Source organism: Nerophis lumbriciformis, linkage group LG28, assembly GCF_033978685.3.
Source record: "Nerophis lumbriciformis linkage group LG28, RoL_Nlum_v2.1, whole genome shotgun sequence".
Lineage (NCBI taxonomy): Eukaryota > Metazoa > Chordata > Actinopteri > Syngnathiformes > Syngnathidae > Nerophis > Nerophis lumbriciformis.
In genome coordinates this window covers 34,764,356-34,781,131 of record NC_084575.2, presented here as the reverse complement: position 1 = coordinate 34,781,131, position 16,776 = coordinate 34,764,356, and the positions used below count along the sequence as shown (strand labels likewise).

The following is a 16,776-nucleotide window of genomic DNA, read 5'->3' as shown; positions in this document are numbered from 1 at the left end:
ATAGCAACCATTAGTTTTCACCTGTCACGTCACGCACCTGTTTCACGTTTTGAGTCACGCACCTGCATTCACTAATCATGTCCATAGTATTTAAGTTCATTCATTTTCTGTTGTTCGTCCTGACGACATCCCCGCATTTATGCTCCTGCACACTCTCCACACCCTGATGACCCTTGCTACTCTTTTTTTCATGCCGGTTCCATGCCAAGTAAGTTTTTGTTTGTTAAGCCACAGTTAGTGTTTTGTTTAATTGTTCATAGTTTCTGCCAATGTGCACGTTTTGTGTTTAAAGTCTAGTTTTGTACCTCCGCCCCTGTGCGCGCTTTTCGTTTATTCCTTTTTTGATAGTTTAAATAAATCATGTATTTACCGTCACGCCATGACCAGTCCAGTTCATTTGCACCACGGGAGAACAAACCAAGCCAAAGTCCAAGTCTTGACAATCTCCCATGTAACTATGCTTTTAAATTTTTACTAGCTTGCTCAAAGAGGGGCGTATTTTAGAAGTGTTGTACTAGTGATAAAGATCTTTTTAGAAGATCTGAAGGGGGAATTGTCGGAGGAAGATATTTACATATATCCGAATTTAAGTTGTACTTCTTTTATTTCACAGTCATATTTGAAAACAGCTCGTGTTTTCCATTTCTTCTCTTGCTGCTTTGTCTGCAAGTAAACTGTGTGTGTTAACCTTGAGTTCTTTGGAATGTATTATGGCTAGGGAGGGGGAAGGAAAGAGGGGTTTTTGGCGTTGGGAAGACAGACCATTTTGGGAGGCGCAATAGAATGTTCTAGCGTTAGACTGGTCTCAAAATGTATATTGGCAAAGCTTTGAAAATATACAACAAAATACCTATTATGTCTCTGGTGGTTTTTCAACTCAGCTTGAAGTGTCGTAAAGAGCTTGGGAGCGAATTGTGACTTGAATTCCCTGGGAGGAACAACTGGTCCAGAACGCAACAGTCGCCACAAGGCGCCCCGTAAAAGATGGGAAAAAAGGTCAACGCTGGGGAAGGATGAGTAAAAAATATACAATCTAGACTGGGCTCCTAAAGGGGCCCAGTCTGGAGTGGGAAAAAAACCTCCATAGCAAAGCACATATACAAGACAAGACAAAGAAGCAAGCAGGAGAGATAAGGGAGAAGAAAGGGGAGCATCCGCCCTCCATGAGTGCCGGTGAGAAAAATACATTTCCAAATTAGGGCTGGGCGATATATGGAATATACTGGATATATCGCGGGTTTGTCTCTGTGTGATATAGAAAATGACTATATGGTGATATTGGAGTATACCTTCTAACACAGTTGCTTTTAGCTGCTGGCATTACACTACACACACTACACTCTTTCTTGTCTCTCCTTCTCACAGACACATAAAACAAGCACACCTTCTTACATACGTCACATACTGTCACGGAGCAGAGAAGTAGCGGCAATGGGTAAAGTTAGCTGTGGTGCTAGCGGTGTGGTGCGAGTGGTAATACGAGAGAAAGAAGGTGCCAATCTGGTAACAAATGAAGGAAGAATTAATTCCAAAGAAAAACAGCAGGGGGTCCATCGTCTGGCGGTGGTTTGGCTTCAAGCGGGAAGATGTTGAACAGACAACTGTAATATGTCAAGTCAATATGTCATCAAACTGATTTTTGATTTTGATTGGACGTGTCATTGTGAAAATGCTTAAACGAAAATGAATAATAATAATACATTTTATTTGGTATAGCGCTTTTCAGAGTACTCAAAGACGCTTAACAGGATAGAAATTAAAATATAAAACAGTATAAAGTAATAATATAAAATACAGGAAATATAAAAGCTGTACATTGTAAAATACATGATAACACTGGACATTTACAAGAAAAATTAAAAAGTATGCTTGAGTTGGGGTGTTGGTGGAGGGAACAGTGATAAAGTCATCTAAAATAATTTGCGTTAAAAAAGGGGCAGATAAATATAAGAATATTATTCTTCCATCTGCTCCTTTCTGATCATGGAAATGTATAAGAAACAAAAAACAATGAAAGTGTCAACTGTACGTGGCTTGTATATATGCTAGGGATGTCCCGATCCGATATTTGGATGGATCGGCCGCCGATATTTGCAAAAAAATGCGTATCGGCAAGGCATGGGAAAATGCCGATCCAGATCCAGTTAAAAAAAACAAACTCCGCTCCGTGTTTTCCAACACACCTATTTAAATAGTACATTCCACTTTTCTGATGCGCCCTAATTTCCATTCCGCATTTTCCAGCACACCTTCAACACATCTACAGGTCTGTGGATTCTAACGCAGTTGCTTTTAGCTGCTGGCATTACACGACAGGCTCTTATCACTCTTTCCTGTGTCTCCCTCTCACAGACAGCAAGTGCACCTTCTTACACACGTCACATACTGTCACGTCATACGTCACATACTGTCACGTCATACGTCACATACGTATACGTCCTCCCCGGGCAGAGAGGTAGCAGCATGGCTAACGTTAGCTGTGATGCTAGCGCAGCCGTGTGACCAACGTTCTCTCTAAGGTGCGCGCTTGTGCAATTGCGCACTGTTTAAACGTCCTCTGCGCATAGCAATTATATGCCACGCACAAAATCAAATAAAAAAATAAGCGCATAACAATTTTCGACACACGGACACGACAGAGAAAACAGTTTTCGTCATCATTGTTCAAATATTGTAACGTCTGTTATTGTAACGTCTGTCGAGACGCTTATCTCCATTCGGTGCCACACGTCCACACCATCAAAATGCCGAGGCAAACATTTCCACATCAACACTGTATGAAAAAATTAGTGATTTTTTTAGTTGTGATTTTCTTCTCTGCATGAAAGTTTAAAAGTAGCATATATTAATGCAGTATGAAGAAGAATGTTTTAATGTAGACATACAAGCCTTGAAAGAAAATGTTGAAAATCAAGACTACATTTCCTGCAAATGGGTGCATTTCTACCCTATATTTTAACTTTAGATTTATTCTCATATCAAACTCTTTTGGCTGTCTTTTTGACACTTACCCTCCACACCCTGGATTATAAATAATGTAAATAATTCAATGTGATTATCTTGTGTGATGACAGTATTATGATGATAGTATATATCTGATAGTATATATCTGTATCATGAATCAATTTAAGTGGACCCCGACTTAAACAAGTGGAAAAACTTATTGGGGTGTTACCATTTAGTGGTCAATTGTACGGAATATGTACTTCACTGCGCAACCTACTAATAAAAGTCTCAATCAATCAATCAAAACACATAGAATCATCATACTGCTGTGATTATATGCATCAAGTGTTCATTCAAGGCTAAGACAAAATATCGAGATATATATGGTGTATCGCAGTATGGCCTTAAAATATCGCAATATTAAAAAAAGGCCATATCGCCCAGCCCTAGTTCAATGATGCCATTTCTGTTTGTCATGTATCATTTTGTCTATTTTGTGTTTATCCTTGAATAAACAGGTCAGTTTCTTGTTACCAACCATTGTGTATTATTCAAACTCCCCTAATTCAGCTGGCTAGTTGTTATCAAGAGTACTAAAACCCTTTTCAACATGATTCTGACAACTAAGTAGGCTAAATAACTTTAAACTTTAATACATGCTCGGATAGGCCATTATCGGTCAGTATCGGTATCGGATCGGAAGTGCAAAAACCTGGATCGGGACTATATGCATTGTCATGAAAGGAATAAACAGAAAATGATGATGATGATGAAATGATGTATCTCAAACAATTGGAATAATTGTATTATTTTGTCGATATTGTTACATAGTTTTTTAACATTGTTTTTATTATTGTAAAATCGGTCACGTATAAGTTTGTTGATTAAAATGTATTTTGGTCTTGCCTAAAATCTTTCTCCTGTGTTTTAGTCTGATTATAATCCCGATACACCATTTAAAGTCAAAATACATTTTCAAGTAGAACATATCGACATTGTTATGGACAAAAAGGTAAAGGTATTGCCCACCAATAACCCTGGAATAGTTGCCCATGACAACCACCAGCATGTTTCTATGGTACGTCACAATTTAATGAGATACAATCTGTATACCTATATAAGGTCCATTTCAGGATATTTAAATAGTTATTTAAAAGTGTTCCATCCATACATCTATTTTCTACCGATTGTCCCTTTTTGGGGGTTCCACTGCACCTTTATGCTACTTGCTGTGTAATTACGTCAACATTTACTGCAGAGAAGCAGAGCTGATGTTACTCTGTGTGTGGGTGTGTGTGTCCGGTGATGAGTCATCACCACTATCTCTGATCACACTCACACACACACACACTCACACACACGCGGGAGACACAGTTGTCAGGCAGTTGATGTCACTGTCGCCATAGTAACGGCTTCAATGAGCTGCAATTGGCTGATAGCGGCCGACCGTGGAGACAATGTTTACGTAGCACTTCCGCCCACTTTTTTCTTTCTTTCACTCTATCATTGTGTACGCAGTGTTAAACCTCATAGACAAAATATTCTGTAGAAATTCACAACCGCTAAAATTTTTGGGAAATAGCGACAATAAAAATCTGTCAACTATTAGTAAGTTACTGTGAATGCATAAAATGACCGTAGAGCAATATGTATGTATGTAAGTATATAAAGGTCAATACAATATTCTTAAAATCGCATTTCTCTGCTCCCTAGCCCCTATTTTCCTAAAACCTTTATCCTGTATTTATGCCGATTGCAAACATGATCAACACATTAAAGCTGCCATTACAAAATCATTTAATCATCTTGATACATTTCCAGTAAAAAGTATGTGGTCTTCGTTTATGACTTATTGTGTTACGACATGTGTGGTTAAGGCAGTAGTTCTTAACCTTGTTGGAGGTAGCGAACCCCACCAGTTTCATATGCGCATTCACTGAACCCTTCTTTAGTGAAAAATAAAATGTTTTGTTTTCAAATTCTAGACAAAGTTATATGTTTTTGGTAACACTTTAGTATGGGGAACATATTCTAAGTAACAAAGACTTAATTTAGAGTTATTTGCAACATCGCGTGGACATCGGGGGCGGTACCTCTGGATTGGCAGACCGGGGTGGTGGTTCCTCTCTTTAAGAAGGGGAACCGGAGGGTGTGTTCCAACTATCGTGGGATCACACTCCTCAGCCTTCCCGGTAAGGTCTATTCAGGTGTACTGGAGAGGAGGCTACGCCGGATAGTCGAACCTGGGATTCAGGAGGAACAGTGTGGTTTTCGTCCTGGTCGTGGAACTGTGGACCAGCTCTATACTCTCGGCAGGGTCCTTGAGGGTGCATGGGAGTTTGCCCAACCAGTCTACATGTGCTTTGTGGACTTGGAGAAGGCATTCGACCGTGTACCCCGGGAAGTCCTGTGGGGAGTGCTCAGAGAGTATGGGGTAACGGACTGTTTGATTGTGGCAGTCCGCTCCCTGTATGATCAGTGTCAGAGCTTGGTCCGCATTGCCGGCAGTAAGTCGGACACGGTTCCAGTGAGGGTTGGACTCCGCCAAGGCTGCCCTTTGTCACCCATTCTATTCATAACCTTTATGGACAGAATTTCTAGGCGCAGTCAGGGCGTTGAGGGGATCTGGTTTGGTGGCTGCAGGATTAGGTCACTGCTTTTTGCAGATGATGTGGTCCTGATGGCTTCCTCCGGCCAAGATCTTCAGCTCTCACTGGATCGGTTCGCAGCCGAGTGTGAAACGACTGGGATGGGAATCAGCACCTCCAAGTCCGAGTCCATGGTTCTCTCCCGGAAAAGGGTGGAGTGCCATCTCCGGGTTGGGGAGGAGATCTTGCCCCAAGTGGAGGAGTTCAAGTACCTCGGAGTCTTGTTCACGAGTGAGGGAAGAGTGGATCGTGAGATCGACAGGCGGATCGGTGCGGCGTCTTCAGTAATGCGGACGCTGTATCGATCCGTTGTGGTGAAGAAGGAGCTGAGCCAGAAGGCAAAGCTCTCGATTTACCGGTCGATCTACGTTCCCATCCTCACCTATGGTCATGAGCTTTGGGTTATGACCGAAAGGACAAGATCACGGGTACAAGCGGCCAAAATGAGTTTCCTCCGCCGAGTGGCGGGGCTCTCCCTTAGAGATAGGGTGAGAAGCTCTGTCATCCGGGGGGAGCTCAAAGTAAAGCCACTGCTCCTCCACATGGAGAGGAGCCAGATGAGGTGGTTCGGGCATCTGGTCAGGATGCCACCCGAACGCCTCCCTAGGAAGGTGTTTCGGGCACGTCCGACCGGTAGGAGGCCACGGGGAAGACCCAGGACACGCTGGGAAGACTATCTCTCCCGGCTGGCCTGGGAACGCCTCGGGGTCCCCCGGGAGGAGCTGGACGAAGTGGCTGGGGAGAGGAAAGTCTGGGCTTCCCTGCTTAAGCTGCTGCCCCCGCGACCCGACCTCGGATAAGCGGAAGAAGATGGATGGATGGATGGTTAGGGTTAGTGCAGTGGTTCTTAACTTGGGTTCGATGTAACCCTAGGGGTTCGGTGAGTCGGGCTCAGGGGTTCGGTGGAGGTCAAGACACAGGCCTCTCCTCAATATATTGAGTCCAAATTGAATTCTGTCTCTGTTTGATTCTTTGCCTCTTGTCTTGTTTAAAAGATGTCATTAATTTTTGTAAGTTATCACACAACTCTTATGCTTAAAGGCCGTTGCTTAAGTTATTATCAATTGTGCTGAAGTTGTACTTTTCTATCTGTGCAAATCCAAGATTGCGAGTCGTCTCGTATCAGTGTTTGTGTCCAGAACATCGAGTGCCGTGACACAGACAAAGCAGAGACAGGGCGATATCACGAGTGTCAGCACATTTGCCTTTCTGAATAATCATATATTCTGTCCAACTGGGGCTACTGAAATGACCCCCCCTTCCTTCAGAAGCAGCCTCGGTGATGTAACCAGGGACCTCCCAAATAAATAGAGGAGAACGTGGGACTGTACCTTAGAGCGTAGGTTGGATCCGTAACTAAGAGTACAGCCCAAAACGTCTCTCCTCATTGAGCAAAATTGAACTCTGTCTCTGCATGATTCCTTGCTTCTTGTCTGTTTAATAGATGTCATCAGTGTTTGAACTTGACATGTCTGAGATGAATACTTGGGTGTAGACACGAACAATGAAAAAGCTCCCCTGCTGCACATGACACCCCTGATACCTCACCACAGCCGCAAAACTGTGTCCCTGTTGTGTTTCTGCACTTACACCATCAAACGGATACCTGACTAGGGATGTCCCGATCCAGGTTTTTGCAGTTCCGATCCGATACCGATATTGTTTTTGCAGTTCCGATCCGATACCGATACTGACCGATACCGATACTGACCTATCCGAGCATTAGAGATGCGCGGTTTGCGGGCACAACCGCGGAGTCCGCGGATTATCCGCGGAGTCCGCGGATTATCCGCGGATCGGGCGGATGAAATTTAAAAAAATTAGATTTTATCCGCGGGTCGGGTCGGGTCGGGTGGTTGAAATAAAAAAAAATTAGATTTTAAATAGATTCAGGCGGGTGGCAGTTAAACCAATTCGGAAATATATATACATAGTTAAATGTTGTTACCCACATACGAAAAACGAGCAGGCACCTGCAGCATATGCCACAACAGAAGGGAAAAAAAAGAAGAGATGGACACTTTTACGGAGCGGAGAAGGGACGCCTCGCCGGGGTCCGGGACCGAGGCCCCTTCCCCCGAGAGAGCCGTAGCTGAGGCGATCCGCGAGAAGGGCCCGACGCACGTCCAGGGTCACCACCGCGCCCACCGCACCGACACCCCGCCTCGTCCGCCTTCGCCGCGGCCGGCGTCACGCGCAGCAGGTAAGCAGCTTACCTGCCCGCCACCCCCGTGGCCGGGGGCTCGTAACAGGGGTCACTCCACGCGCTCCGCCCGCGCAGCTTACCTGCCCGCGCAGCTTACCTGCCCGCCACCCCTGTTGCCGGGGGCGCGTAACAGGGGTCACTCCGCGCGCAGTGCGCTCACGAAAGGGGTGGGGCTCACCCTGGTTGATATAGACAGCAGGACGGTGGCCATGGAAGTTGGAACCCGCTAAGGAGTGTGTAACAACCCACCTGCCGAATCAACTAGCCCTGAAAATGGATGGCGCTGGAGCGTCGGGCCCATACCCGGCCGTCGCCGGCAGCGAGACGCGCTTGGAGGTGCGCTCAGCGCGGCTCCCATATGATTGCGCACTGGTGTGCGTCTGGGTCGTGACAGCGTGGCACGCGAATGTCTGTGCTGCATTGGATCAGTCTCCTTTCTTTAACAGGCAAAAGCTTTATAACCTCACTAATGCCTTGCATTGTCTATATTAGATATATAACAACGGGCGGGTGCGGGCGGATGCGGTTCTGATCAAATGTTAGATCGGGTGGATTGCGGATGGTTGGCGACTTTCTGATGCGGTTGCGGATGAAATAATTGCCTATCCGCGCATCTCTACCGAGCATGTATTAAAGTTTAAAGTTATTTAGCCTACTTAGTTGTCAGAATCATGTTGGAAAGGGTTTTAGTACTCTTGATAACAACTAGCCAGCTGAATTAGGGGAGTTTGAATAATACACAATGGTTGGTAACAAGAAACTGACCTGTTTATTCAAGGATAAACACAAAATAGACAAAATTATACATGACAAACAGAAACGGCATCATTGAACTAGGGCTGGGCGATATGGCCTTTTTTTAATATTGCGATATTTTAAGGCCATATTGCGATACACGATATATATCTCGATATTTTGCCTTAGCCTTGAATGAACACTTGATGCATATAATCACAGCAGTATGATGATTCTATGTGTTTTGATTGATTGATTGAGACTTTTATTAGTAGGTTGCACAGTGAAGTACATATTCCGTACAATTGACCACTAAATGGTAACACCCCAATAAGTTTTTCCACTTGTTTAAGTCGGGGTCCACTTAAATTGATTCATGATACAGATATATACTATCAGATATATACTATCATCATAATACAGTCATCACACAAGATAATCACATTGAATTATTTACATTATTTATAATCCAGGGTGTGGAGGGTAAGTGTCAAAAAGACAGCCAAAAGAGTTTGATATGAGAATAAATCTAAAGTTAAAATATAGGGTAGAAATGCACCCATTTGCAGGAAATGTAGTCTTGATTTTCAAAATGTTCTTTCAAGGCTTGCATGTCTACATTAAAACATTCTTCTTCATACTGCATTAATATATGCTACTTTTAAACTTTCATGCAGAGAAGGAAATCACAACTAAAAAAATCACACATTTTTTCATACGGTGTTGATGTGGAAATGTTTGCCTCGGCATTTTGATGGTGTGGACGTGTGGCACCGAATGGAGATAAGCGTCTCGACAGACGTCACAATATTTGAACAATGATGACGAAAACTGTTGTCTCTGTCGTGTCCGTGTGTCGAAAATTGTTATGCGCTTATTTTTTTTAGTTGATTTTGTGCGTGGCATAGATTTACCGTGCGCAGAGGACGCTTGAGCAGTGCGAGTGCGCAATTGCGCAAGCGCGCACCTTAGAGGAAACGTTGGTCACACGGCTGCGCTAGCATCACAGCCAGGCCCCGGCCCTAACCAATCTGGCGCCCTAGGCAAGATTTTAGGTGGCGCCCCCCCACATCGGCAATGACGTGTATACACTCACAAGAAACCAAATAGCTTTGTCTTTGACCTTTTTTTTTTTTACTTACAACTATACCTAATATATAAAGGGGTGGAAAAGTGACTATTACCTGCAGGGCAAACATTAGCTAACCAGAAGGCAATAACAATGTAAACAAAAAACACCTGCTTAAAAGATCTAATACAAATGTCCCTGAGGAATGTAAGGTGGGAGTACTTTAATTACCTAACGTTACATTATTATTTTCCATAACAATTTAGCCCCCTCCACAATATTAACCCGACGTTAAAACAGAACTAGCTATTTATTGATTAGCAATTGCCGAATCATGTAACATTAGCTTAATGCTAAAAAGCTAGGTTACTATCACATTCTGTAACAGACAAATAATTTCATGTAGGCTAACGTTACCTACCTGCTACCTCTGTCTTTTCTCGTTTCTCCTCCTCTTCTTTTCTCTTTTTTCTTCCCTGGGCACCTGACAGTTTTGGCCGTTTTGACATCTTCTGTTGATTTTTTGATGTGGTGACGTCCAAAAAGAGTCATGATACGGGAAGGGAGGGGGCGCACCGTGCAGGGGGCGCAATGTTGTAACAAATAATATTTCTATTAAATAGGCTTTACTTTGCATTTTAATTAACGTGGGATTATTTTTTGTATTTAGAAATAATAGTACCAACTTTTTTTTTCTTTTTTTTTTCTCCAACATTTGTGGCACTGGCGTGGCGCCCCCTGAGGGACGGCGCCCTTAGCATTTGCCTATACGGCCTATGCCACGGGCCGGCCCTGATCACAGCTAACGTTAGCCATGCTGCTACCTCTCTGCTCGGGGAGGGCGTATACGTATGTGACGTATGACGTGACAGTATGTGACGTATGACGTGACAGTATGTGACGTGTGTAAGAAGGTGCGCTTGCTGTCTGTGAGAGGGAGACACAGAAAAGAGTGATAAGAGCCTGTCGTGTAATGCCAGCAGCTAAAATCAACTGCGTGAGAATCCACAGACCTGTGGATGTGTTGACGGTGTGCTGGAAAATGCGGAACGGAAATTAGGGAGCAGCAGAAAAGTGTAATGTATTATTTAGATAGGTGCGTTGGAAAACACGGACCGGAGTTTTTTTTTTAAACTGGATCTGGATCGGCATTTTCCCATGCCTTGCCGATACGCATTTTTTGGCAAATATCGGCGGCCGATCCGATCCAAATATCGGATCGGGACATCCCTATACCTGACTGCTTTTTTTGTTCAAATCTGTTATTGAAAATGTGTTTTTCCTATCCTTTTGACCAAATTCAGATAGGATAAACTCCAGCTGTGTAAAGAATGGTTGGATGAATGTTATTCCCTTTACTGTTTTTGCATTGTGATTATTGCTATTTCTGAGGTCTTGGCACCGCCTGAGAACTCCAACCGGACTTTGCCTGATAGTGACAAGAACCCAGCTACTGTATGTTGTGGACAACTATTACCTGTGCCAATTGCTCTTGTTATTTTGCTCATTTATAAGATGCAATCCTCATCACAAGGCCTTAATTAGCTTTGCATGTGCTGTCAAGTTTGCATGTCTTTTAATACATGCAAACCTTCAGTGGGTCCTGTGATCAACTCACAGAGATCCTGAATAATGCGGTCACTAAGTTGCGTACATCTCTGGCAACAAAATGCTGCTCTGTTACAGGGGAAGAAAGCCCGGGGCTCGACATGAACACAAGTGACATCATGGCTTCTTGGATATTAGCGGTTAATGCGAGCATCACATATGTGCACGGTGTGCAAACTCACCGTCGTTGCAAAGATGATCTCTGGGACACAGATTTTTCTCGAACAAGCAACCTGTGAGGAAAAAAACAAACTCTTTCATAATCATTTCTTGCCGTGACATTTTTGGCCCCATGTAGTGCTACACAAATGTCTGGATTTGCACATTTCAGTACTTACACTGACACTGGAGTAAATATGTTTGTTCACACACAGTTGTTGCACTCAACACAACGGTGAGTGTGCAGCCATGTACCTGAACCACAGAGTTTTCATACATTGATTTAGGGTCCTATTCTCTAGGGGTGTTACGGTACGTGTATTTGTATTGAACCGTTTCGGTACGGGGGTTTCGGTTCGGTTCGGAGCTGTACCGAACGAGTTTCCACACGAACATATTAAGTAGCGTAGCGCACGTTGTGTAAACAATGCACACCGAGGCACAACACACGGCATGCTAGCAACGACCGGGCTACGACAACATGTAAAAGCCAGAGCTGGAAGACCCTCCTCCATCCATCCATCCATCTTCTTCCGCTTATCCGAAGTCGGGTCGCGGGGGCAGCAGCCTAAGCAGGGAAGCCCAGACTTCCCTCTCCCCAGCCACTTCGTCCAGCTCTTCCTGTGGGACCCCGAGGCATTCCCAGGCCAGCCGGGAGACATAGTCTTCCCAACGTGTCCTGGGTCTTCCCCGCGGCCTCCTACCGGTCGGACGTGCCCTAAACACCTCCCTAGGGAGGCGTTCGGGTGGCATCCTGATCAGATGCCCGAACCACCTCATCTGGCTCCTCTCGATGCAGAGGAGCAGCGGCTTTACTTTGAGCTCCTCCCGGATGACAGAGCTTCTCACCCTATCTCTAAGGGAGAGCCCCGCCACCCGGCGGAGGAAACTCATTTGGGCCGCTTGTACCCGTGATCTTGTCCTTTCGGTCATAACCCAAAGCTCATGACCATAGGTGAGGATGGGAACGTAGATCGACCGGTAAATTGAGAGCTTTGCCTTCCGGCTCAGCTCTTTCTTCACCACAACGGATCGATACAGCGTCCGCATTACTGAAGAAGCCGCACCAATCCGCCTGTTGATCTCACCATCCACTCTTCCCTCACTCGTGAACAAGACTACGAGGTACTTGAACTCCTCCACTTGGGGCAAGATCTCCTCCCCAACCCGGAGATGGCACTCCACCCTTTTCCGGGCGAGAACCATGGACTCGGACTTGGAGGTGCTGATTCTCATCCTAGTCGCTTCACACTCGGCTGCGAACCGATCCAGTGAGAGCTGAAGATCCTGGCCAGATGAAGCCATCAGGACCACATCATCTGCAAAAAGCAGAGACCTAATCCTGCAGCCACCAAACCAGATCCCCTCAACGCCTTGACTGCGCCTAGAAATTCTGTCCATAAAAGTTATGAACAGAATGGGTGACAAAGGGCAGCCTTGGCGGAGTCCAACCCTCACTGGAAACGTGTCCGACTTACTACCGGCAATGCGGACCAAGCTCTGGCACTGATCATACAGGGGACCGCCACAATCAGACAGTCCGATACCCCATACTCTCTGAGCAGAAGAAGACCCTCCTGCCTCGTTAAAATCTCCCGTTTGGGAACACTTCGGTGCGATACAACAATGGAGGACGGAGGTTCAGCAGCAGCTTCTGACAACACGTCAAACATGCTAACCCATTTGAAGCGTCACCACCGCATTCAAGCAGCCTCTCCTCGGCGAGTCAGGCAGGGCTAAAGCAATAACAAATGTTTTTATAGCAGCAGATATAAGTCCATATTGCATTAAAAACTAGATTTTGAGCCACTTCTATGGTGGAAGAACAATGAGCCCATATATCCTCTTACTGCCAAGTTAGCCAGGCTGGGGGGGAAGAAAAGTTAATCTGAGGCTGAGTTGACTTGAAACTGTTTAATGTTGCACTTTTTATATGTAGAAGAAAAGTTTGGTCATTTCATTTAATCTGAGCAACAACTTGAGGCAGTTTAATGTTGATTAGCGTGGACCCCGACTTAAACAAGTTGAAAAACGTATTGGGGTGTTACCATTTAGTGGTCAATTGTACGGAATATGTACTGTACTGTGCAATCTACTAATAAAAGTCTCAATCAATCAATCAAAAAAGCACTTTATATGTAGAAAGGTTTTGTTAAGAAACCATTCTGAGCCTTATCTTATTTAGTTTTTATTTGATATATGTTGACCACATGAACCCTGGCAATGGACCCTGTGTGTATATGTATGTTATGCCATTGTTTACACATTTGGTAAATAAATAACCAAATAATTTATATTTTGTTGTTTTCTTACTGTACCAAAAATGAACCGAACCGTGACCTCTAAACCGATGTACGTACCGAACCAAAATGTTTGTGTACCGTTACACCCCTACTATTCTCCAATGTGCTTAAAGTGGAAAAAGGTGTGCAACTTGTTTGAACCTTCTGGTACTCAAGGTTCAAGGTTCAAGGTTCAACTTTGTTGTCCCCGCGGGGAAATTTGTCTTGGGCACAGTGCATCATTGCTTTCTTAACATACCCAAAAACAACAGAACAAAAACACAAGCACAGACACAACCACAACCATACAACTAACATTTAAACATCAGAACATGGAGCTTGATAGACATAGGTGGCACTTTGATGTAGGCATAAAATCTACAGTATGGAGATAAAGATAAAGTACCAATGTGCATTGCACTAGAGCTCATGGATAAAGTGCTGTGTGCTAAAGTGCTTAGTTCTAAAGTGCTATGTGCTAAAGTGCTGTGTGCTAAAAAAGTGCTAACCTATGTATTAAAATTCTATTGCACATTGTTGGTCAGCTTAATGGAGGCTGGGACAAATGATAATTTAAGGCGGTTAGATTTGCATAGTGGGACCCGGAGTCTTCTCCCTGATGGCAGGGTTCCATATTCAGGAAAGAGTGGGTGTTGTGAGTTGCAAATAATTTTCTTAGCTTTTTTCCTAACTGCCTGCTCATAGATGCTCTGTATAGGCTCATATTCTTTCCTCCCTACGATTTTCAATGCCGTTTTATGCATGCCGGCCAGTTTGCTTTTTAGCTTAACGGTTAGGTTGCCAAACCATGAGGTGATCCCGTATCTAATGATGCTCTCTACAATGGCACGGTAGAAAATCATCATGATGTGGCTGCTTACGCCGTACAATCTTAATCTTCGCAAAAAATATAGCCTCTGTTGCAGTCTATTGCACAGTTTGTCAATATGTGTCTTCCAGCAGAGAAGATTATCAATATGAACCCCTAAATATTTATATGAGGATACCTGGGTGATTTCCTGATTTTTGATGACCACTGGCTCATGGTCAGTCACTTTCCTCGGATCCAAAACCATTTCCTGTGTCTTGGTCACATTTAAAATAAGATGGTTAGTGTCACACCACCTAATAAATAGGTCTATCTCGTCTTGGTACACAGAGGGGTCCGTATCCTTGTGTAGAAGGCTTAGGAGCACGGTATCGTCCGCAAATTTCACCATATAATTGTTAGGGTGCACAGTCCTACAATCATTGGTGTACAATGTAAATAGTGTACTAACAGATGTTTATGATTTCTGGTGAGCCTCTTAATAGATGAGAGCCCTGGTCTGTTAGAGAATGAAAGGACATTGCAAGCGGTTTGAGTGTTCCTAACTTTGCAATATAACACTATATTTAGCAAGTATTCAGGGCTGTTAAGGTAATCGTATTCGTATATAGATTTTTCAATTCGATTTAGTACCGAATTCCCACGCATTAAAAGTGAAAGACAAAGTTTCTTGTGTCGTGCATTCATCTTTTTGATCTAATACAAGCAGTCAGGAAAGACTAAGTATTCGCCACAGGAGTGTAAATCCAGACATGCAGGGCACCTCCACAAGCCCTGGCTACAAGTGTGCATTCCAGCCTTTGACTAGCGGGAGTCATGACTAGCAACAGTGCTAATAAGCACTCTTGAGTCATTTGGTAACACTTTGACTTCCCGGTAAAATACAAAAAAAACCATACGACTCAAGGCGGTCATTGTTTTTCTGTGGGCCCGCGGAACATCAGAGAAATAAAATGAACAACAAGAACAGTGAACAGTTTAAAAAAGTATCAAAACAGAAATGAAGTAACTAGGGCTGGGTGATGTATGGAATATACTGGATATATCGCAGGTTTGTCTCTGTGCGATATAGAAAATGACTATATGGTGATATTGGAGTATACATTCTCCCGCAGCGGGCATTACACTACAGGCTCTTCTCACTCTTTCTTGTCTCTCCTTCTCACAGAGACATAAAACAAGCGCACCTTCTTACATACGTCACATACTGTCGCGCGTGCAACGTCATACACCCTCGCGGAGCAGAGAGGTAGCGGCAATGGGTAACGTTAGCTGTGATGCTAGCGGTGTGGTGCGAGTGGTAATACGAGAGAAAGAAGGTGCCAATCTGGTAACAAATGAAGGAAAAATTAATTTTCCAACAAAAACAGCAGGGGGTCCATCGTCTGGCGGTGGTTTGGCTTCAAGCGGGAAGATATCCACATATATATGGTGTATGGTGACATGGACTAAACATATCCACATATTAATAAAAGGCCATATCGCCCAGCCCTAGAGGTAACTAGAGGATGCAATTCCTGAAGAAATTGCGTGTGAACGCCCCAATGCTGAAGTTGAACTGAAATGCTGACAGGATGTAGTATGAATGTAAGAATAGTTTGAATGTTGGAATGGTTTGAACGTTGAAGAGTTTGAATTTCCATGAAAACCGGAATTTGGTTTGGAACTTGGGAAAGTGTTAGTTTGAACGTCCAGGATGGGTGGAATGTGTTGATGTTGGAATTGTTTGAATAGGTTGAAAAATGTGCAACTTGGAAAAATGTCCCATTCATTTCAAGGGGAAAATCATTACGATTTGGGAATTTTGGGAAAAGCTGGAATTTTTTTTGAAAGTGCTAAACAATGTGAATGTTCGGAATGAGTTTGGTTGGTGTTGGAATTTTTCAAATTGGTCGAGAAATGTTGAAGTAGTAACATTTTTAATTGAGAAATAGTATTTTGGAATTCCGGGAATTTCGATAAAACCGGGAATTTTTGCAGTTCAAAGAACAACTTCGTTTTTGGTCCTGATTAGGAGGAATGTTTTGACGGTGGAATGGTTTAAAAATGTGGAAGAAAAGGTCGCCAGAACGGGAATTCTGGGAATGCCTGGAATTTTTTTGAACTCGGAAAAATGATAGTTTGAATGTGCAGAATGAGTGGAATGTGTTGAAGGTGGAATGGTTTGAATCGTAGAAATGGTGGAAGTTTGAAAAATGGCCAATTCATTTTGAATGGGAAAAATGTTCCCGGAAAACCTGAAATACTGGGAAATCGATTCTGTTCATAACTTTTATGGACAGAATTTCTAGGCG

The 16,776-nt window shown here is 43.7% G+C and overlaps 1 protein-coding gene across 3 annotated transcripts in view; it reads right to left on the bottom strand.

Annotated features, from left to right (window-relative positions):
* LOC133571077 (receptor-type tyrosine-protein phosphatase-like N) overlaps positions 1 to 16,776 on the bottom strand; it is a 53,739-nt gene that overhangs the window by 27,326 nt on the left and 9,637 nt on the right. For all 3 annotated transcript variants that reach the window (XM_061924121.1, XM_061924120.1, XM_061924122.2), the window contains exon 2: positions 11,395 to 11,445. In XM_061924121.1, coding sequence (XP_061780105.1) covers positions 11,395 to 11,445 — 51 coding nt within the window. The remainder of the gene's footprint in view (positions 1 to 11,394; positions 11,446 to 16,776) is intronic.